Genomic DNA, 22,348 nt, shown 5'->3' with positions numbered 1-22,348 from the left:
CGCCGGGGCGGGAAGCGGCCGGCGGCTGAGGGGGTCCCGGCGCCTGCGTGGCCCTGCCCGGGCTGGGCTGCCTGCCGGCCCCCACCGGTGCCATGCTAAGGCCGGAGGTCTCCGCGTCCTACCGGGAGGTACGGCGGGGGGGCGAGCGGGCGGCGGCCCCCAGCGCGCCGGGAGGGGTCGGCGCCCGGCCCGGGGCTTGCCGAGCGGTGGGCTCGGTTCGGCGCCGGTCCCCGGCGGTGGGGCGGGTCTGGCCGTGCGGCTGGCGCCGTCCCCTGCCCGGCGCTGCCCCGGGACGGCGGGCCGCTCCTGCGCTCGGCTGAGGGAGGCGGGCGCTCTGGGTTGCGCGTCTTTACCTGTGCCGCTCGGTGACCGGGGCTGTGCTCCCGGGGCGGCGGCACTCGGGTGCCAGAGCTCTCGCACGGGGAGCCGAAGGCCGCGCCGCCGTCCCGCCGAGCGTCTGCGCGTCGGCCCGCGGGCTCCGGTCTCTCGCTGGTTCCCGTCTCCCGTCCCGGAGACACGGGCCGTGCGTGCCGGGTCCGGCAGCGGTGGAGGCCTGCAGCGGGCCGCTTCTGTGTGCGTCCTGCAGGTGAAAGGAGTGCGGGTGTCTGCCTGGCTCTGCGTGCGGTGGGTGGCTTGGGGCTCTGGTTTGGTTTGGTGCTGCCTGCTTCGTGTCGGCTGCTGGTTTTCGTGGCAGGCCCGAAGGCATTGGAAGGTGGCAAATCGGTGAGCCAGCAGCAAGCCTGGGTGGACAAGTCCTCCTCTTTTTACATCTGAGGGTTTCATCCAGTAGGAAGGTTTTATCCCGTGATTATCAGGATGAAATTAACTCGTGTAAGAGCTTGTATTTAGGGGAGGTACCCGAGAGAGTCAATGAGGCCCCACTGGTGCCTGAAGAATGGTCTGGACTGTGGATGTTACATCTCCTCCATGCATGTCGGCCACCGCTGACACTGCTCCCTGCATTTGGGATTGTCCCAACCTCCGTGGTGCAAGTCTGGGTGGTGTGTAAGTGCAGCAGCTGCGTTTCCGTCCCTTCTCCGGCACCTGGGGCAGTCTGTGATGCTCCTGGCCCTAGCAGGGATGCTGAAATATCTGGAATTGCCTTCTTCTGAGCTTCTGTTTGTCCGGTGGCTTTCTGCGTGCAGGACTGGAGAGGAACTGCTGGGTGGCATGCAGGCTGCTGCAGTTGTTTCTTGGTCAGCTGCACATGCCAAGCCCAGAGGAATGCTGAACAAAGGTCTGTTTCATGCCCTTCCTGCTCTTGATGATCTGTCCTGTCTCTGCATCCTATTGCAAGCTTAACTGCCCTGCAGGTTTGTGTTCCTTCTGCATTCGCACCGTGCTTTACTGCTTCATCAAAAATAGCATGCAGAAAGAGCTGGCCTGCGAGGGCGAGCACCGTTGGTATATGCCGGGTTCACCGTTGCCAGTTGCCTTGGTGTGGGGACTCTGCCAAGTGTGGAGAAACTCAAATGGGCTGTCATGCAGTAGTGCTGTGCTGGCTTCCCAGCCGCAGGCAGACCATAGCTTGATACGTCTGTGAGTTGTTGGGTTTTCGGGTCTGTGCTGCCGTGCCTTGCAGAGTCAGCGTGCTGCACGCTCGGACTGCGGCGGCTGAGCTGTGAACAGCGCCAGGCTCTTGGTGGCCTCGGAGGGTTTGTGCAACTTCATCTCTGGTCAAGCCAGGTGTTCAGGGTTTGTAGTGAACTTAGTTGGTTTTAGGGGGGTCGTACACATCAGCTCAACCTATTCCCTGCACCCGAGGCAATGTCAGCACTCCTGCTTTTGGCTAGCTGTCCTTCACTGGTTTTAGGTGTGAAAAGCTTATAAACTATGTCTGCCTTGTGAGCAGAGATAAGAAAACATAGTTGCATATTGTTTATTTTTTTGTTTTACTTCTAAGGAATGCTGAAAGGTTACATGTTTTGAGTTCTCATCTCCTACTTGTTGAAGTGTTGCAGTAGGTCCTCTCGGGAGGATAAGAAATGTTGCATGTTGTGTTCTTATTTAAACTTATGTTGGGATCTCCTTGCTATCAGGAACAGAATTCTCTTACCCTCTCCGTAGCCTGGGCTGAAGAGCTGCCTGTGCCTGGGGAACCGTGGCAGAACCAGAGAGATGTGGGGAGTCAGCTGAGAAACTGCAGTGACTTTGTAACTAATGTTAAACTTTTTGGATCACTTCTGGTGTAAGGAATTTGCAAGAGTATAATTTGAACTGGCTTCTTAGCTGATTTAGCTTAACCAGTACAAGAGGTTCAGTGAACACTCTTCTTGTGTCAGAACAGCTTTAGGTCAAGTAAACAAATAGAACTGGGGTGTCCCTACAGAAAGGAGCAGAGTGTTACTTTTCCCTTGTTTTGTGAAGAGAATTGAAAAAGGTGTCTTCGGTCGGAGCCTGGTATGTCTCCTGCAAATGAGATGAGTTTAGCCTGTTGGTTACCTGTTCGCTCCACACCTCACACCATGGGAAATCATGCTTTATTTATGTCCAAAGCATTTAAAAACAACTGGGTAACTGCTTTCAACTTGCTTTGCATGGTGGAAATGAATACAGAAATACAGCAGGAGGTGATGGAGGCTTTATGTCAGACTTGGAAGACGTAAAATGAGTGGACTCTTTCCTCATAAGTGCAAATAATGATCTGTTAATGGTATAATGATGGTTTCAGTACTGAATTAAAGTTGGGTGAAATAAAAGCACTTCCTTATGGATACATGCATGTTACTGTTGAGTAAGTTGGGGGTGTAAAGTTGAATAGCATTCAGTATGGCTGCTGCATTAACTGCGCACCCGTTTTCCTTGAAATAGGAACAAAGCTAAACTCCCTTGCCTGATTCGGTGGGTGACGCTGGGTGTTGTGCTTGGACAGTTGCTGTGCAACACGTGATGTGCTGTGAGCTTACGCCCCAGTTCGTCTGGCTGCCATTTGTATGTTGTTGCCAGCCATAAAAGAAATTTGGAAAACATACAGGAGAAACTATATATATATATATATATATATGTATGTGTGTGTGTGTATATATATGTAGTCTAATGCTTCATGATCTCTTGTGATGTCTATCTGATGTGACAAGGTTCTGACTATGACAGAAGTGTCTCGGCTGTTTGGGCCCAGAGCTCTGAACAGGAAAACAAGAAAACATCTGGTCTCTGTTGCTGGTTTAGAAACAGTGGAAGACTAAGTTGTTGCATAAGCACTAATATATAATAATTTGCACAGTGAACTCAAATGAGTACCAGAAATTTAGGAGTGTTTGGCTGTTGTCTTGTAGTGACCCACCTACCTCTGTGGCTGGGACTGCATTTGCGTTACTGTCGGAATGTAGCTCACGCTTTATGCACCTCTTCATTAAGAAGTGCTAATGCTCTGTTTGCTGCTCTGTGCTGTGGTTTGCTTATGCCTAAAAATACGTTCTTGAGTGACAGATCAAAGTTCCTGCTTATTTCAGAGGGCATTGCCATAACTGGAGGTTTAAAGTGAGCTGAAGCAGCCAGGAAAACAATTGCTTTGATCTTGAAAGAAAAGGTGATGTTATTGCTGAAGGAGCAGGGTAGAAGTAGGTTAAACTTAATGTGCCATCTTTGTCTTTTTGCAGTGTGCAAGCCACTTAATTTTTAGCTGTAGGGTTATAGGAATGTGGCTCTTGTGAACAAGTGGAACAGATGTTGGGTGCTTTTGGACTGGGGGCATGTTTTTGTGTGTTTGGTTAGTTGGAGCCTCTTTCATTTGTACCATAGAAATTCCAGCAATTGCAAGTTGAGAGCATGTTTGGAAATTGAACCACTGTTTTAACTACACAGCTGAGTGAAGATGTGGAGCAAGTGTCTGAAAACCCAACAGATGAGAGAGGAGAAGAGATGGAAGTTCATGAAGATGCCAGCTCTGTTATTTTACCAGGTGAGAACTATTGACCCAGAAATTACCAATTTGAGGTGCTTGATAAGCTGCTTCTGTGTGTGGGTTTGGTTGTTTGGTTTTTTTTAACTGCACTTCTGAAAGCAGACAAAACACTAAATTACTTATTTTGGGGAATAAGTGCTGATGGAAAGCCAAGGAGTTTTTCCAAGGACTGACATGAGAACATTTCTTTGTCGTGAACTGTGCTCAGTCAAAGAAAATTCAGCACATCTGGTTCTGAGGTAGCTCAGTGTGTGATCTTCCCTTATGTTGTATCTGACCTGAGCTGCAGTGTCTGTGATGGCAGTGGATTCCAAGCAAAGTCTGTGCCGGAGTTACGTGGGCAAGGTGCAATATTGAACAGAGGTGCTTTTAAACAGATTTCAGTTAGACTGTGTGGACCTGCTTTTGAAGGGTGCGGGGCAGTGTTAAACGGCCTTATTGCAGCTCGGATGTAGGCATTAAGGTAAGCTAACCCAAAATTAATATCCCCTAAATGCTGTGCAGGTGTTCAAGACATGTTTTTATAGTGCAATTTTATGCTTATTAATGTCCTAATTTCCTTGGCTGCCATCTCCTGGCAATGAACTTCAGAACACGTTTGTGATCATGGACTTTTGTGAGAGGTTGTGTGTTCAATCGGGTTTACTAAAAGGCTAGTGTTTGCCACGGCAAGGAATGAACACCAAACCGTGCTGTTACAGTTGACAGGCAGAGTGTGGCATGGCCTGAGAGGCCTGACTCATTAGATTACAGACCACAGAAAAGTCAGCATAAAGTATGCTTACTTATCTCCTTTCCTGTCTTGGGCTTTAATGCTCCTTTTGCGTGCTCAGCAATATATCACTCGCAATCAAAACATGACGTGTAACTCAAGAGCACATGAACTTTTTCCTGACAAGTATTGCCAAAAGAAATGGCGAATGCAGGGAGTGTGGGAAGGCAGTGTCTGTGTACAAGTGAGGCAGGTATGAAGATCTTCAGAGAATAAGTTTTGAAGCAAGGAGACTGTGAGAGAATTGGGTCAGACTTTTTCTAGCTGTGACTGGAAGAACCCTTTTGTGAAACTTTATGTAGCATACACAAGGAGTTAAGAACTAGAGTCCAAAAGTGAGAGGGTAAAAAACATCTAGTGACTTCTGCCATGGTGGAGATGCAATGGAGGTAGCTGTGTAAGAGCATTAGGACATTAAATCTGTCTGCGGACGCATAGGCTGAGTGTGTAAGAGTCACTTGAGACTGGGAGCGGGGGGAAAGAGTTGTTTTTTTTCCGGGAGGAAAGATTGACCACCAACAGACTTTTTTCTTGTGAAATTTGAACTTAGTTTCTGAATTGTTCTTCTTGAAAATCAACCTTGTTTCCTGCCTGCAGTGTCCTTAAGCAGAGTGCCAAATTCAACACATGAGAGAGAGGCATAATCTTTGGACAATTATGCCCCATGCTTGAGAAGGAAGCAGCTGTCTGATCATCAAAACCAGCAATAGTTGTGGTTTTTTAAATCAAGCTGAGTTTGAGGTTTACTTTCCTCTCAAGTGATTGATCTTTAACTGAACACTGCGTAAATTCAGCCCAAATATCTGTATTGTAAAGTCCTAATCTGTATTCTGTTTGGTTCCAGATAGTGAACTGGGTTCCACTACCCCTTCTTTGCGTTTCAGCAAGACCTGCCTAAAGAATGTTTTTTCAGTAATTCTCCTGTTTATTTATCTGCTGCTCATGGCTGTAGCTGTGTTCCTTGTCTACCAAACCATCAGTGACTTCAGGCAGAAGCTCAAGCACCCAGTGATGTCTGTCTCATACAAGGAAGTGTCCTTGTACGATGCACCTGGTAAGAGTGGTAACGAACAAAATGGCTGACGTCGTTGTTCACATTTATCTTAGATTGGTTTACATTTTTTGTGTTGATTCTCCAGGACCACAGAGTGCCTATAATGCTTTGACCCTGGTCTTTCAATTGCTCTTTTTTAATCTACGTTGTGTTGACTTTGCATGGAAATGTTAGTGTTGTACACAAGATTTGGGGGGAGATTTTGGGAGCTTTCATGCCACTAACGTGAATGAGAGAAGCTGTGGAGTATCGTGCAAGGTTCGATAGAAAAGCAGAGTTTGCAGACTCTAGAATGGGCCCTCTTTTAGGGAAAGAAGATAATTCCTTATGGAAATATTCCCAAAACTGTATCGTTTGAGAGGGTAGCACATAGGATGTGTATTAGGACCTCAGCGCTGCGCTGGACAGTGAGATGCTGTTGACAGTAGAGAAGGTGAATTTCTCAAACTAACCACAAAACAACCACAATGCCACTTCTGCTTCTGTTCTGCATTGTTTACAACTTGGTATTACATCAGCAGGCAATGGAAATGTGATGTGACTGCAGGAAACAATGTTGGCATAAAAATGCAGTGTGGCATCAGGGAACTGTGTTGCAGTTTGCAGGAGGGATTACTCCACAGAAGCATTTTTGAATAGTGAGTTCTATCATTATTTTTTTAATTTTCCAGTAACCATTCATAGAGCTGTGGTAGCAAATGCAGCTCAAACAGTAATATGTCAGTTTCTAATTTAAAAATAACACTTTTGTTTGAAGTGTTACCACATTTGACAAATAATCACTCCGGTAATTGTGGCTGAAAGGTGAGCGTTTTGAGTTCTTGCCATGTTCCTGTGGTTGTTTTTCTGCATGGTCAGTTAGGCTCAGCTCTGTAAGTAGGTCCTTGCATTTGGACTGTATGGATCTGACTGTAACAGCAGGCTTTCCCCCCCTTCACGTGGGCTTTTCACACAGGAACAGGAGGAAAATGTAATTTAAGAAGTAAAGAAACATACATATAAATCCAGAAGTATTGTTGGGGATCCCTGCCAGATCAGAGAACCTAAATTAATGTAGCCCTTTACTTCATTGCTCTACGAAAGTGGTGAGATGGCAAGTTGCAAGCGTGGAGCACTGAAGAAAGCGATGAAGTATTTTTAGACTGATACATGCTGACTGCTCACCATCTCGCGTTTTGGCGGTCACGTCATCTCAGTTGTGTGAGTTAGTCATATCTGATAACTCAAACCATGCTTCTTTTTGGTAGTTGGTCTAGATCATCTTCAAGCAAGCTTGCTTGCAGTAATAAATGTGGCATGTGTGGCATGACAGGTTTTTTTGTTTTGGGCCTTGTATTTTGCTAGCCTTCTACAGCTGAGTGACAGAGGTTCTTCTAATGCCTGCCACTGCTCTGAAATGGTAGGCTTATGGTATATCTGAATTCCCATGCAGGTGAAGTAGTAGCTCGCCTACCCAGTGATATAAGTAATAAGGGGTGGTAGCAGTACTTTTTGATGGCTTTGATTTTTATTGTGACATTGTATTTGATGAACAGAAGGTGCAAGATGTTCTGAAGAGCATCTTTTCACTTTTGTTAGATCAGCCAGTGATCTTTGATCTGTCGTGTATTGTAAATACGTTATTTCTAGTTAAAATTTGACATGTTACTTGATAATATCTGAAAACATGTTAATGCTGAAGTGTTACATGTCCCATTTGACTTCTACATATTCATTTCATTTCGGGCAAGAGGGACTGATGTATTAGCAGCTGGCTTGTGGGGACACTAGGGAAACTTAGTAGCTTTTGTGAATCTTGAATTGTTGTAACAGAACATGAACCCTGATTTTTTTCAACACGTCGCGGAGGTTCTGTCCTGATGCAGCTGGCACTTGTCCTGCTCCAGAAAAATGCTGAAGCAAATGGTTTAATTTTATTTTTTTCCTGGATCTTGAGGATACCTCGGTATCCTGTGGGATTAAATCCCAGAATGAAAATCTATGTACTTGGAAAAGAAATCAGCTCTCTTCAATGTTTTTTTTCTCCCGAAACAGGTATTGCCTTTTACCCGGGCAAGGCTCGGCTGCTTAGCTGCAAGCATCATTACTATGATCACATTCCGCCTCTGATAAATCCAGGTCAGCCAGGAGACATTGAGTGCACCACTCAGAGAATCAACTACACAGATCCTTTTACTAATCAAACTATGGTAATAATAATATAATAGAACAAAGCTTATTCAGTGGGGGTTTTCTGCTCGTAATAGTATTCGAAAGTAAAAATAGTTAAAGTGCTGCAAAAAATCCTTGCTTTTAGTTTTTTTTCAAGCCATCTGTCCTTTTGTTTTCAGAAATGTAAAAGACCCCAGTCAGTGCGTATATGTGTTACGGATGATCAGCTGTCATGTGGGCGTGTGCAGCGTGAAAACCTGGATGGGACAAAAAAAGTCATTTTTCACAATAAAACTCTTGCTTCATTCCTCTCCTGAATGAACTGGCAAGAGTACTCCTTGATATAGTGAATCTAACTTTGATTGAAAGCAGTAGCAGTTATTCCATTAAAGCAGGATAGCTTAGCTCTTTTTGTATATTTGCTGGGAATTACATACTATTTTTGTCACGCTAGGACACATCTTAACTGGGCATGGAGTGTTTCGTTACACTGAAATGCTGTGAGCCAGCAAGATGGGCACATTGAGTGACAGTCTGCCTTAAATTGCCCTTAAAAATGCAGGGAATCTAGCTTCTGCATAAACAGGTGTTGAAAAAATAAAGTATTAAATATGATAATTTGTATCTAAAGTGGTTGCTCAGATAGTTTTTAAGGAAACTAAGCATGAACAAACAAACTATCTAGGTATCTGTTTGGTCAGCTTTTTTCCTCTTTGTGTTTTGCCTTTTGTCTAGTCACCATTTCTTTCTGGGAAGCAGCTCCTTAGTATATTTGAAAGTAATGTTCTAGGTGCAAGTCCAGTTTAATTTCTGCCACTAGTATGTTCCGTTTGCATGTGTTAACAAACTAGGAGCCTGCATTTTCTGCTGTGTGGTAGATTCATTTCGAAGCTTGCTGATCCAATAGTCTGTAATCCCACAGCTGGATGGAGAGGCGCTGAAGCAGAGACCTCTGAACCACGCAGAGCCCTATTCAAACTGGCTGAGTCCTTCTGCAAGCAGCAGTTTGCTGTTTGATCTAATGCCTGCACTGCTTTAAGTTGTGTTCTCCCTGCTGGCATTTTTTGTTGTGGTTTTTCTCTTTTTCCCTTTCAGCAGTTTACTTGAGGTGCTGGGCGCTGTGAAGCTGTTCCTCTTTCTCAAGGAGAAGCCTTATATCCTCTGTATCAGACTCCAAATTCACTTGTTTCATCTCAAGAGCTGAAAGTTCCTAGGCTTTAATGCTCAAACCAGTTTTGACTGACCTTCTGCAGGGCCTTGACTGGTAAATCCACATGAACCCAAAGGACTATGATAGAACTAAAGCAGATTTTTTAGAAAGACACGAAGTCTTGATGTAAAGATAGTTTTTAAACTAAAAGGAGGGATGCAGTTGGCATTCTTGTTAGATATTTTAATAGACGTATACTTAGTAGTGGCCAAGAAAATATTGGCGTGTGTTAGATTTCTACAGAGTATTAGTGACAGATGGCAAATTCATGAGCAGAAAATGAGGATTCCTCTGCTACTCTCACCATCTCTCTGTTTGCTTACAGAAGTATGCTTTGGTTGTTCAAGGCCCTCGTGATGTGAAGAAGAAGGAACTGGTGTTTTTGCAGTTTCATTTGAATGGAACAGACCAAGATTTTAGTGCCATTGACTACCTTTTGTTTTCTTCTTTCGAAGAGTTCATCAACAGGTATGTAAAGAGTTGAGCTTGTAACTGCATTGAACTTGCTACAACAATATGGCTTTTTAAATAAAAATTGGACAGGCTTTTCTATTCGTATTATTTTCTTTTTTTTTTTTTAATGTGTGGGTTATGTTGGTGCTCATTCATGTCTTAGGTTACTAATGTTACTTTTTAGAAAATGAATTGAGGACTATTTCAGTGACAGAAACTGCCCTTCAGCCAGCCATTTGTTGCTGCACTTTCGAAAAACTTGAAGTTTGTGCTGGCTTACCACTGTCGTCTGCTGCTGTGGGTGGTCGGGAAGTGTGCTGAAAACATGGGACTAAAAGAAAGAAATTACTGTAAAGATCAGATCCCTGGGTTGATTTGTTGTGATTCTGTTGAAAGATTAACTATATTTCTGTGTATTACTGCCTTTGTATAAGATTCTACAGAACGATGTAGTTTCATAGATGGGGTTTTCAAAATTGCTTCATACTGGTTTGACATTGGTGCCATTGGAGTGGCTGATCAACCTTCTGATTGTAACAGCAGTGGAATTAATCCTGTCTCAAACTTTCTTGAAAGCCCCACCCTTTTTCCCACCTTGAATAATTTCCATACTTAAATGTTTAATTTTTACTTCAATTTAAATTCAAGTTTTGTTCTTCCCTCTGTGATCCAGATTAAAAGCTAGACAAGAGATACTAGTCACAGTGAGACCTGATAGAAAGCCTTAATTTGGTAATAGTCAGATGCCGAGTGAAAAAGGGAAAGGGGCTAAAGGCCATTTGCAGAACAAAACTAGGTGAGGGAGGGGAAGATAAATAACAGATTTTATCATAACAAAGCATTCTTGAAGGCTTGGACGTGGTCATACTGATGCTTTTCAGATGGAGCAAAGACTGGAAGTGTTCAGTCACAGTATCTCTGGGTGGCCAAAGACCAATTATCTGAATTTGCTTTTTACAAAGCATTTCTACTTCAGTGAAAGAGAGATCTTAAGTCAGTAAGTACTTTCTGTAACTGTACTAAAACACCTTATAAAATGCTAATGTTCTGGGTATTTTAGGCGTTGATATTTTAGGGTGAGAAAGTACCAGTCAAGAGTAGTGATGTAGAAGGTGCTACTTGTTCCTTCGGGGTTGCTTTTTCTCAGTATTTTTGGCTTGTGCCGCGGTTAGCAGTACATACAGTGGGACCGATTCCAGCAAGGTGCAAGGCTGTTTGGTACTTCCAGATGCAAGCACTGAGACCACCCCCTGTGAAACGGAGCTGGAGGCACAGTTGGGTTGCATCTGGTTCCTGTCTCTTTGCAGAATGAGCCAGCTTACCAAGACACCGCTTGGTCGATGCATACTCAAGTCTTGGAGGCCACATTTCTGTGCTCCGTGTATCAATCTGCAGATAAGCCGTTTTAAAGAGCTATTTCTTCCCAAGTGAAAACATGCGTGTCCTACTTAAGCTGGCAGTGTTTCTGCAAGGAAGCTGCAAGTGTGGATGCTGCTGTCCCAGACGCTTGTGCCACACGTCGTGTGACGGTGGGTTGGATGGGCAAAGCAACAATAAGCAGCATTGCAAAGGTCCTAGCTGGAAGGCTGTGTTTGTGCTGGTGTAAGTGAATCGGTAACGACCATCTGTAAGCTGCCTGGGAGAAGCCTGGATCGCAGCCTCCTGCCTCCAGGTTTGCCAGGTCAAACCGGTTAGATGGCAGAGTCGATGCCCAGAGAGATGGGGAAGTGTCGCTTTCTTTCTAGAGAAGCTGCCTTGTCTTGGTGTTGGGAGGCACTGGAACCAAAGTGGGAGGGTGAAGGCTGAGCCTGGGTTGTGTTTGGAGCGAAGTGAAAAGGTGGGAAATGGTGGCGTCTGTTTGGGGATGCATCCTTTGTGCCCGTGTGCAGCAGGCAGTAGGAATGCGAATTTAAACTGGTTTTGAACTAACCCAGATAATGGTAAAATTGGCAAAGGTATGTAGACCTTTGAACTTCTTAGTAAATGATCTGCGTGTCTAGGTGAAGTACAGCGAGAAAGCCGCTGTGTGCAAGAGGCCGGTAGTGTCTCTCTTATAGCATCCTCCAAAGCCTGGTACATACTGCATGGCTGGCTTGCTCAGTATTGGGTATTGCTGTCCTGGCGTCGCGGGGTGCAAGCTGGACAGGCTCGGGGCACGTTGGAAGTTTACATTTTCTCCTGGCTATGAAGTGCATGTGAAACTGCGTGCATGTGTGGAACGTACTCGTTCTGTCCAACTTCCAGCAGAAGAGAAAATAGCAATGATTTCCGGTTCGTCAGCAGATGCTAAATTTAGTTGATGGGAAGTCTGGACTAAGATATCTGTAGGAACTGTTGCGCATTGACAATGCAAATTTTGTCTTTCCATGCAGCTTCTAAAAACGTCAATTACTGGGCGCTGTTAACTGCTTTTCCTGACCAAGTGTCTCGCTGGTTACAAGAGCGTTATTATTAGCACCGTGTCCAGCAATTCATGTAAAGTGTTCTCAAAGATGCCGAGATGATGCTAAAACTCAGGATACATCATTGTTACCTTTACAGTTTTTTGCCATGGCTGCAAACAGCTTAGGTTGGGTTGGGCAGGCAGACTGCTGTAAAATAGATGTGTAGGGAATTCCTTTATCTTAAATGGCAATCCAGATGCCCTTGACATTGGTGAGAAGAGTCCTGCTGTATCTGCACCGCAGTTTCTGCGTAGACAGTATTATGCACAGCTCACGTCGCTGTAAATAGCAGTAATCGTATCGGTGAAGGCTGCTGCAAGCATCAGCCACAAGCAGTAATGAAAATGGCATCTAGAAACTTGGGTCTTTAAGGGTTTTTCGAGGCATAGCAAGTGGTGAGGATGCAAGTAAGGTCCAGTTGTTTCTGTCAAGGGGTTTATTCTCTGCAGCTCTTCTGTTGAAATTGGATCGACAGACTACATGAAACTGGCGCTGCTTGCTAGGTTTGTTCTGGCCTCCACAGAACTATGTGCTATTGTTGGCCTGTGAGCTGGAGGGATACGGCCACCGGCTTTTCTCTTCTTTCTTTTTGTTTTAAGACTGTGGCAACTGCTGTCTGTACCATATTAATTGGAGGGAAGGAAATAATGAAACCCTTGCAAATTACCAAAAAAGTGTAGCTCAAAATACAAGTTCCTTTCCTGAACTGTTATTAGTGTAATACATGGGTTTAAGAAGAAAATCCTCTGAACATATTGCTGACAAAACTATTGTTAGCGTAGCACGTAAAATAACTTACTGTCACGTGAGGTGATGAATACCAGTCTGAACAGATCGGAGATTATTTCGGGGTCTAAACAGAGCTCCACGTTCACACGTCTGGTCTGGATTGCTGCATGCAGAGAAATATGTCATTATAGAGAAGGGCTGAGACTCTCGGTACCACACCATCTGAGCCTTTCATTGGATCCCGTGGCTGTCAGAGCTCCCCAGGCTGGGGAAAAGCGAAAGCAATGAACGCGAATTGGGTTTGACCCATCTGTGGTTCTGGCTCTTGCTGCTGTTGCATTGGAATCTGCCGGTGGGACGCCCTGAGCTGCCTCTGCCTCTTGAGGGCTGGTCCGTAGAGATGGGCGGTAGAAGGTTCCACTGCCAGCTAGAGCCTGGTCCAGAATGCGAAGAGCAGCTCCCACAGTTGGGACAAATGCCACCTCTCATGGTCTGAGGGCAGCGGGCTCCCTCTTAGTGGTTTGAACTGTCAGTGGTGACCAGGGAGCGTTGGCAGAGGATACCAGGGCTTGGCAGCTCACCTGAGCGGGACAGTGGCCTCTCGCGCTCCCCGTTCTCTCCTGTGCTCTAGGAATTGTTGCGCAATCTTGAGGTACTGTCAGCATCTTGGGAGAGCCTGGTGCAGAGCATTCCAGGAATCTTACCATACATCTAAAGGACAGTGTAATAGTTAGAATATCTTACTGAACAGAAAAAAATAAAATAATGTGGAGCCTTTGCAGGTTGTCTGTCTCTGGGGTGCAGAGGGAGTTAAAAGAAACTGTCTGCCTGGAGAATTGTTCTTCAGATTAAAATCCCGTGCCTGTCTTGTGTTCACCTAGCTGTGTGTGGTTTTTAAGCTGCTTTATTTGCCCTCTGCTATTGTTTGTGGAAAGCTTGTGCTCTGCTTCCCCTCTCCCCCCTGCCTTTTTTTTTTCCCCCCTGACCCTGTGGCAGCAGTCTGAGTTGTGGGCACATGCAAGGAGAAGCCTTTTCAGATCACTTCTCCGCAGCTTCTCCTAAGATATTATTAATCTTTCCTTTCCAAGCCTACAATTACTGTTGAAGGCAAAGTATACTCCTGCCGTCTGCTTACCATCTAAGTTGTGGCTGTAACATTCAGCTCTGTGTCATAACTTCCAGCCTCAGTTTTCCACGTTGGTTTGGAAAGCTTTTCTGGGATGCTGTGTTTAGTCACGCATTAGGCACATGACTGGCTGGCAGGGTGCTAATTATGTATGTTCCTCTTGAGCGGCAAAGCACCGTGCTCTTCCATACTGCCCCATCAGCTGCTGCTGTACCCATGGACCGAAGGGGAAGAAATCATGGTCAGATTAGGTCTCCCCGTGTCATTGGTCTGTATGGTGAGGAGCAGTCAGGCAGTGGGCTTTGCTCTCGTGCTTTGCTCCTGTCTGCCTTGTGGGGGTTAGAGGGGTGCACTGCCATCCCGTTGGGATCACTCAACAAGCAGCTAACGTTACAAATCCATAATGGTATTCCTAAGCAAAAACCCTCTTGGAAGATCATCTGCCTTGGTGGGCAGCAAAGTGTATTAGTTTTTCTTTGCAGAAACGCTTCTCCTTTCTGTTTGTATGCACAACGCAGTTCTGCGTTTGAGCCCATCAGCTGAAGCCCTGAGTTGAGAGCAATGGCGTTGCTAGGCGTTGCCTTCCTACGAACATGTGCGTATTCATCTCTTAAGCCTGAGCAGGCAGTGTAGTACAGAGTGGCCATCAGTCCATGCTCGTGCTGTCTGGTAGACGAGACATTGTGGTTTGTAGGATGAAAAGGAGCCCTGATTCTGAAAACTAAGGAAAAAGACAGGAAAATTGCAAATCCAGTCAGTTCAGGTACAGGACCAATCTTCCTGACTGGTCTGTTCTCTGGGACAAGAGCTTCTTCAGCTCTGCTTGTCTTCTCTACTTCTTTGCATCTTTCTCCTGAAAGACCAAAATACCCTAATCTCCCGGCAGACCTAGCCACGCGCTCCCTCTGCCATATGACCAGAGCGAACTCTTTCCCTTCATCTGGGAAGGTGGATTTAATCTGAGTGAAAAACCCTTTCCCTTGTCTCAAGGACCAGCATACCCTGACATATCTCTGCAGCCTGAAATCTCTCTTTAGTAAAAATCAGCAGTCTGTGCTTTAATGACTCATGACTCATCACAGTGGCTTACCCCTTCCTTTCAAATGAAACCTTGCTGAAAAGCAGCTGCGAGGCCAGGCTTGTTTCATAGAGATGACATGAAAGTGGCTAAAATCACAGTACCGAGGAGCTCCAAGTAAATAGCGTGGTTAATGCGCCATGTCCTGTGCAGCTGGTAGAGAAAGGATGAAGATGAGGTACACCTCAGAGCTGCCACTTTACCACTTGCGGTGTGAGGGGTATTGGAAGCCTTAAAATGGGTTAGAGTCACAGTATTTAAAAAAAAAAAAAAAGTACAAAGTGATTCTGCTGTTCTGGGGCTACAAATATCTGGGATTGCATATTGGGAAAACAGCTGTGTTATTGCAGATAATTTGCCTAACACCAAAGGTATAGTGTTCCCAAAATACAAGAAATACACTGAATGTAAATTTCAAAGCATTTTAAGTACGTCTGCATTGCAGCCAGTAGATCTGACATTCTCCTGCCTACAGTGGTCAGGTACCGCTCCCAGTTTGGTCAGGAAAGTAACGGTCTTTTTTCTTTAGTCCAGAAAAAGCAGAATTCATGAAGGACTGCGAAAGTTCATACTCCAGCTGGAAGTTTTCCGGAGGCTTTCGAACTTGGGTCAAGATGTCCTTGGTGAAAACAAAAGAAGAAGATGGTAGCGAGACTGTTGAGTTCAAACAAGAGGTAAAAAAAAAAAAAAAATCTCAGGAAGGGTTTTCTGGGACCTGTTAGCTCATTAAGAACGGGTTACTGCCACAGTTTTAATTGTAACTGGCCAACAGAACCAGTTCTTGGGGCAAACAATATGAGTGGGAAGAAGGGTGGGTGGATGTGTTGGTTGGTTAAGTGAGTGAAGCATCAGGAGCTTGGTTTTTGTTTTGTTGCATCCATCACGCCACTTGCCACTGAGCAGTTTTGGCTGTAGGGTGACTCGCGTTCTTTCTTAGAGAGAGGTTTTGTAAAAGCGTAAATGTCTCGATGTGTGCGGCGGTTGGTACGGCCCAGTGACGCACTCTGGAAAACGGCTCCTACTGGGGAGCCCAGAAAATCCAGGCCTTGAATGTGCTACAGAGTGACACCCGTAGCATGAGGTAAGGGTCTGGAGAGACTGACATAAAAATAGTAACGCAGCTCCCTTTAGTTCAAGGCAGGGAACAACTGCCAAAGGAATTGTCTAAATACTAGCTAGCACTGGAAAAGAGGTATTGTTCAGGTTGCCATGAGGGCTGATGTTAGGGCGAAGAGGTAAATGTCAGCCTTGTATCCTTTGTAGCATTCTCATGTCTGCTTTTTGTTTAGGTTTAGGATTTTTATCTGCTGAGTATCCTCAGAAACATGGAGGAAGTTAACTTCTTGCATGAATTAAATTCAGAAAATACGCCAGTGGGAGACACAAACTTGGCTAGAGATGAAATTAGTTTGACTTTCATTCCTGTTCTGTTCCCACTAATGGACAGGAGAATAATTGTGTTTTGAGTTTGTTACCTTGCTCCCAGTGTTGGTTGGAGAGGAAGCATCTCATCGGTGGTGAAAAATAGATATTTTAAGAGCAGCCCTTTCCAGGGAGCGTATGTTTCAGAGACTACGCTGTCTCTTAGTCCACGGTACGCTTGGCAAGAGCACTGTGTGAGATCAAAATGAAGCAGGATCTTCAGTTCTGCCAGTAAGGGCCTCATGTGGCAAAGACTTCAGGGAAGAGCAGAACTGTGACTGAGGTGGGTACCTCCTGGCTCCACTGGAGGAGGACACAAGGCAAATCCCCAAGTCAGGCAAGTCCCGAACTAGTGCCTTAGTTTGGAGAGGAATGGATGCATGGGCTGGCTGCTGCCACGGAAGCACTCACAGCAGTTGTCTGTCCGTCCGTCCTGCATCACCTACAGGTCTGTCTCGCTTGCCGTTTGGTACTTACCTAGTGTAGGATTTTTGGAAGTCCTCCTCTGAGTGCCCAAGTCTAATGTGTCGCAAAGTGGAAACAAAAGGCTGACTCAGAAAAAGCTGAGCTTTTTGTGGCCATAAACGTCCATTTAGTCCAGTAGTTATGGACCCTGTGATCATCTGGGTAGGTGAACAGTGGGAGGTTATTTTGGTTTTTGGTGGTGGTGTGGTGGGTAGGCGTGTATTAAACCCAAAACTGGGAAATAGGAATCAGTATAAATGTGAATTTTGGGTTTCAGATCCCTATTAACAATACAGTAGAAGCTGAAATAACTCAGAGGCAAATTGCACTGGCGTTGTTTGACAGAACAACATCTGCTCAAATTGCATAAGGAAGTCCATTAGCCTTTCAGAGCTAAAACTGGGAAACAGCATACCAGAAAGATGGGTGCAAATAATAGGTCAAATAGCAGGGTCAGACTGCTAACGAGCCCAGGAGTCATTACTTTGTCTTTTCTTCCTTTCCCATTTCCCTCAGTTCGCTTTGTGTACTCTTTGTTTCCTGGTGTGCAGTTTTCTTGAATGAGCACAGTTAGGGTGATGCTACGCTGCACTAATGAAATGAGCTGTAGAGGTGTAGGGTCAGTCTGCAGCAAAGGTGTTTGAGCAGAAGACACAAGGCAGTGAAGCTCCCATCTTGCTCTGGATGGACACAGACACTGTTCTAGCTCCTGCTTCTACATGTTTGCAGCCTAAAACCTGCTCAGGGCAGGGTGTGGGGAGAAGACTGAGAGAAATCTTGAAGTATTTGTAAAGAAACTAAGCCATGGTAGACAGAAGGTTTTTGTAGCAGGGCATCCCTCATGCTGTGTCTGCTGAGTCGCTGTTTTCATGTCCATAGCTCCTGTCATAATCATAAAGTGAAGTTACAGTAGTGCTGGATTCATTGCTTCCACTGCAGTGTTACACTGATGTAGGAAGAGCAGCCATGCTCCCGCGTGCGCACACCACGCTGTAGATACTCCTCTGAGGGCCGGAGAGGGGAGCGGTCCTGCCATCGCTTGCTCAGCTGCAACTCCTGTGTGCTGGCATGGTGGGGAACTGCCTGGCTCCGGAGCAGCTGATGTTGGCTCCTAGCAGCAGGGGGGTTATTGCGAACCGTGGTATTATTACTGCCCATGTGCAAACCCCATATATTTCCTCTCTGGGCTGGGGGCTGTGTTACAAGACAAGAGAAGTGTTTTTCTTAGGCCTGATGTCTTAATACATTCCTGATTGTGGGCCTTAAGGCTGTGGTTTCTTGTGGCTGTAACATCGATCTGGTAGCCTGGACTGTTCCCTGGTTATCCCAGCTCTGCGGAATTGTGCTAAAGCGCTACGCCGGTCAGTGCTGGTTTCATATGGGCAGTACTGGGAAGTGTGGGTTTAATTGTTACCATCTAGGTTTCTTTCCCTTCCATTTTTCATTCTGCACTTGCTGGCATCTTCTAGTTTATTCCACAACTGATTTTTCAAAAAAAAAAGTCTTCCTGCCACCATCATGTAGTTCTCTGGTAAATAAAAGTAATTTAGCATTCATTCAAGAGAACTTTCCAAATGCTGTATTACTCCAAGTAAATGAATTTTGTAAATTAAATTTCCTCCCTTGAAAGGGAAAAACTACGTAATAAAATAAAGGCCCTGGCTACCGGTGTAAAAATGGTATTGCAGCGTTTTACTAAGTGAGAAACAGGAAAAGAATGTGAACATCAGACAGATGGAGGAAACTGCCCTTCCGTCTTTTGGGAGTCTGTTGTTCCAGGTAGAAGGAAGGCTGTTTTCACCTTCTTAGGAGCCTCTTCTGTTGCACAGAAGACTCATTATGTCACTGAAGAAAGTAACCTGCACATCTGGTTTTTTCCTCTCCCTCCAGACTAGTGTGGTGAACTATATCGACCAGAGAACTGACCCAAGAAGTGACCAGCTATTTTTTGTGGTATTTGAATGGAAAGATCCTTTCATACAGACTGTTCAAGATGTGAGTAACCCACTAGTCCCTTTTTGACGCGCTGTCTGACTGTACGAGCTTGTGGTGTGTCTGTGTGTGTGCGCACCTCTGTCACCTCACTCCAAGCAGAAATGCAGAGGAAGAGCGAGGTTACTTTTGAAATTTCAGTCTAGGCTCTTCCTTATCTTCAGTAATGCATATTCGGTGGGGGTCAAGACCAGCTGATGCCTCTCCCTTGGGTTGGTGACAGTCAGTGTTGTTTGCAGGTAGCTGAGACAAAGCACATGTCCCCTGTGCTCTTGCTTCAGTAAGCGTAGCTTCAGGTCAAGTCTGAACTTTTTGCTTAAATAATTGTGCTTGGATAAACAGATTTAGTGACTTTTTTTATTGACAAGAAAGAAACCTAGACTTAAATTAGAATAATAAAAATAGACTAGTGTATTTTTTAATCTCTTATTTGAATAGAATTTGGTACCGCATTGAAACGCAGAAAAAGCACTTTAAAATTTAGCTCAATATGCTGCAGCCAGAGGTGTATGATGTGCCAGACAAGACCCCTGTCAGTCACCGGAGTGCTCAGAAGGCGTGCGCTGCGGGTACATGCGCTTTAAGTACGGGAGCTAGATCTTGTTTCCCTCGCGTTCTAGGGGAGAAGGTCGGGTACATTTTCCCTCCCCAGAAAGACGCAGAACGGCAAACCGTGCAAAGACAATCTGTTGCAAATTTTGCACTTAAAATGGCCCTACCTGACAGCTGAAGTCCATCACCAGCAAAAGGCAGAGTTCTTGTTTCCTTGCCCAAAACCAGAGCGTGAACGCAGACCTTGCAGGGCAGGAGCTGGTCGCTGCTCCTTAGCACTCTCGCTGTTCTGTCTGTGCCAGGGCTGGGCACCCCGGCCCGGAGAGCCCAGACCTTTTCCCAGCCCCTGTCGCTCCTCTGCCAGCTGGGGCTCATGCCGCTGCCGCCTTTGAGCCGTGAGCTGCCCTCGATCCAGCGGATGGGGGAACGCTCGTTTCCTCTTGCTGAGGAGGCCGGGGTTCACAAGCACTGGCAGCCAGCGCTGCGCTTTTGGGAGGGTTAACAAATAAGGGAAGCCTGTGTGAGACCTCCTGGCTCGGGTGGTGACCTAGCAAGGCCGCGCTCATGCTGAGTGACATCAGAGGCGCAGGCTCCACAGCGAGTCCCAAAGCTGTGTGCTACTTCATTGCTGCCTAAGCCTAGCTCTGCTTGCTTCATCTGAGGCCCTAGAAGCCATCCTTGTGCCTAGAGGTGCGAGGAGAACTGCAAACTATGAAAAAAACTTCACTACTCTTGAACTAAATGCAGTTAAAAATAGAAATGTAAAATACTTGCTGTAGGTCTGCAGAAACGGTTGCTGCTGTCAAAAGCTGGTTTAGCATTACAGTGCTGTCTTGTTAAAGCTTTCCAGTCGCAGCTTCTTTTAGCTTTGTCTTCTGGAAGACCTTCTTTAGTGTGACTGCTTATTTTTGTATATCTTTAAATAATATAGTAAATTTAATTTATAATCTTAAAATTAGCAATTTAATTGTACCTCTAAAGTTTTAAACATTTCAATATCTTGAAATAGTCTAAAAGGAATTTAGCAGCTCGTACAGTGGGTTTTCTTCCTGATGGAAGGAATCGGAAAACCACGGTGTGAGGCAGCGGTGTGGCGAAGGCACTACAGGCCACCTGCGGAGCGTATGGGACGATGCTGCAGAACGCTTCAGTCTGAAATGGAATTGCTTGTTATTGAATAGGTATAATATATGGAGTGTCACATGAGGGGAATAATATTTTTAATCTCTTTCAGATAGTCACAGCAAATCCCTGGAACATGATTGCTCTTCTTTGTGGTATCTTTTTGGCTCTGTTTAAGGCAGCAGACTTTGCTAAATTAAGTGTTAAGTGGATGATCAAAATCCGAAAGAGACATCTGAAGAGGAGGAGTCAAGTAATGAACCACATAAGCTGAGCCTAAGACTGCCTTTTAACTATTCACAGCAAAAGGGATAGAAAATAACTGGAATAAACTTCTATCAGCAATTAAAGATGCAAAACAGGTAGGTTTTCTTCAGGAAAACCAAAGGCTGGAGGAACAGTTCTGATGAACTTCAGAAAGGAGCTAACTCTAGGACAGGTCTAACAAACTCATGCTTTTCTACTCCAAATTAACAAGCTTACCTCAATATATGATATGGTGGGACCAAGGGAAAAGGAGAGAACTCACTAATGTTCAGAAAGTCAACACTGTAGTGGTGAAGTTCTGGAAAAAAAAAACCAGACGGTGTTTGAATGCTGCTCACCTTCTGCATGAGCTGTGACCTGCATCTGCCACCGTTACCCAGTTACTTCCTTGACTGCGTTTCATGGAAGGTAAAGCACTCAACATAACAGTCTGGCCTCCCCTCTCCAAAGTATGCCTTAAAACAAAATACACTGGAATTCTATTACATGTCATTTAAAGTATGTTGACTTTAATATTAAAAAATACTCTGATAAGATACTGTGTACATTCTCTGAAACCATCTGCTCTCAGATTCAGCTGGAGTTTTACGGTAGGTAGTCTGGGCAGGGGTATGATGGCAAGAAGGTTAAGTAAAAAAAACAAAAACCTCTTTGTGATCAGTCCAGCTCAAAGTAAACTCAAGCAACTCAACACCTGGGCATCTGAACTGATGACAGGTTTCAGTCTGTTCTCTTTCCCCCAGTCTTCACTAAGGAAGTAAAAAATAATCTTTCATCAGCCTGGTGTTTAAATGTCATTGTCTATAATAGAGAGCATGCGTGCTAGCAAACTGTGCTGTGGTGGTGTAGTTGTCTTCACCTTTCTACGTCCCCTGTTAGTCTAGATGCCCACCTCGGAGTTATGGAGCCTGCGATGCAGCAGTGCACCACTCTGTTTGCTCCAGAGACTTTGCTGGAAGGAAACGAGCATGCCACGTCATGTTTTGCTTCTTCCCTCCTTTACTAATGAGGTATTAATGTAGTAGTAAGTGGATCAAAAGTACCTCGTCATTCTTTTTTTTTTTTGCCTTCAAAGGCAGAAACAAAACGCAGGCTGTCCCGCATCCAGGCAGGCGAACCTACCATGGCAGAGGCTGTTTCGGCCAGCTGATTACGCTGTCTTCTTCCATAAGCTGAGAGGGAGAGAGTAGCAGCAGCTCATCGGTTGTGCTCAGACGGTGCTATTACCAGCGTAGGCCGCTTCAGGCAGCGTTACTCCCGTTTCCTCTGTGAAACACAGCTGCTTAAGAGACAAAAATACAGCAACAGTACAAGTGTAATAAAGTCAACTCGGACAGTGTAGTGGAGACTTTCTCCCCCCAGAAGCTGCTGGCATAAGGTCAGTAAACCGGCCAAGCAGTAGGTAGGACAAGCCCAGGACACCTGCCTGGGCTGGCCTGAGCACCACCTGCTCTGAGCAGAGCAGAACCAAGCCTTCCACCCTGCTCGTAGAAATGAAAGCCCGGCAGCCTGCACCTCCGACGCTTCTGCCCCTCAGTGAAAAGTCACAGGTCATTGGGACACGTGTGCAGTTAAAAGGCTGCTCATAAAAGCCGTTCTAATTCTCC

At 45.5% G+C, this 22,348-nt stretch overlaps 1 protein-coding gene across 4 annotated transcripts; it reads left to right on the top strand.

The window, feature by feature from the left end:
* The first annotated feature begins 8 nt into the window (after nucleotides 1-8).
* On the top strand, nucleotides 9-22,338 carry PACC1 (proton activated chloride channel 1). Of its 4 annotated transcripts, none has more exons than XM_075412959.1 (8): nucleotides 9-128; nucleotides 3,805-3,901; nucleotides 5,629-5,730; nucleotides 7,765-7,919; nucleotides 9,417-9,559; nucleotides 15,451-15,595; nucleotides 18,699-18,803; nucleotides 20,587-22,338. In XM_075412959.1, exons 1-8 carry the CDS (start codon nucleotides 93-95, stop codon nucleotides 20,746-20,748), a joined length of 945 nt encoding a protein of 314 aa, XP_075269074.1. In that variant the 5' UTR covers nucleotides 9-92; the 3' UTR covers nucleotides 20,749-22,338. The 4 variants fall into 4 exon arrangements, with proteins under 4 accessions (XP_075269074.1, XP_075269072.1, XP_075269073.1 ...); XM_075412957.1 differs by having other exon boundaries at nucleotides 5,521-5,730; XM_075412958.1 differs by having other exon boundaries at nucleotides 51-128; nucleotides 3,742-3,901; nucleotides 5,521-5,730.
* Nucleotides 22,339-22,348: the final 10 nt, after the last annotated feature.

Source organism: Opisthocomus hoazin, chromosome 2, assembly GCF_030867145.1.
Source record: "Opisthocomus hoazin isolate bOpiHoa1 chromosome 2, bOpiHoa1.hap1, whole genome shotgun sequence".
Lineage (NCBI taxonomy): Eukaryota > Metazoa > Chordata > Aves > Opisthocomiformes > Opisthocomidae > Opisthocomus > Opisthocomus hoazin.
The sequence above is the reverse complement of the archived record's forward strand: the minus strand, read 5'-3'. Positions and strand labels throughout refer to the sequence as shown.

Excerpts from the sequence above, each read along its gene's own strand:
- PACC1 (XM_075412957.1), top strand. The coding sequence starts at position 93 with ATGCTAAGGCCGGAGGTCTCCGCGTCCTACCGGGAG. Across the intron at positions 7,920-9,416 it reads CTTTTACTAATCAAACTATG|AAGTATGCTTTGGTTGTTCA; the intron begins GTAATAATAATA and ends GTTTGCTTACAG. Across the intron at positions 9,560-15,450 it reads TTCGAAGAGTTCATCAACAG|TCCAGAAAAAGCAGAATTCA; the intron begins GTATGTAAAGAG and ends TTTTTTCTTTAG.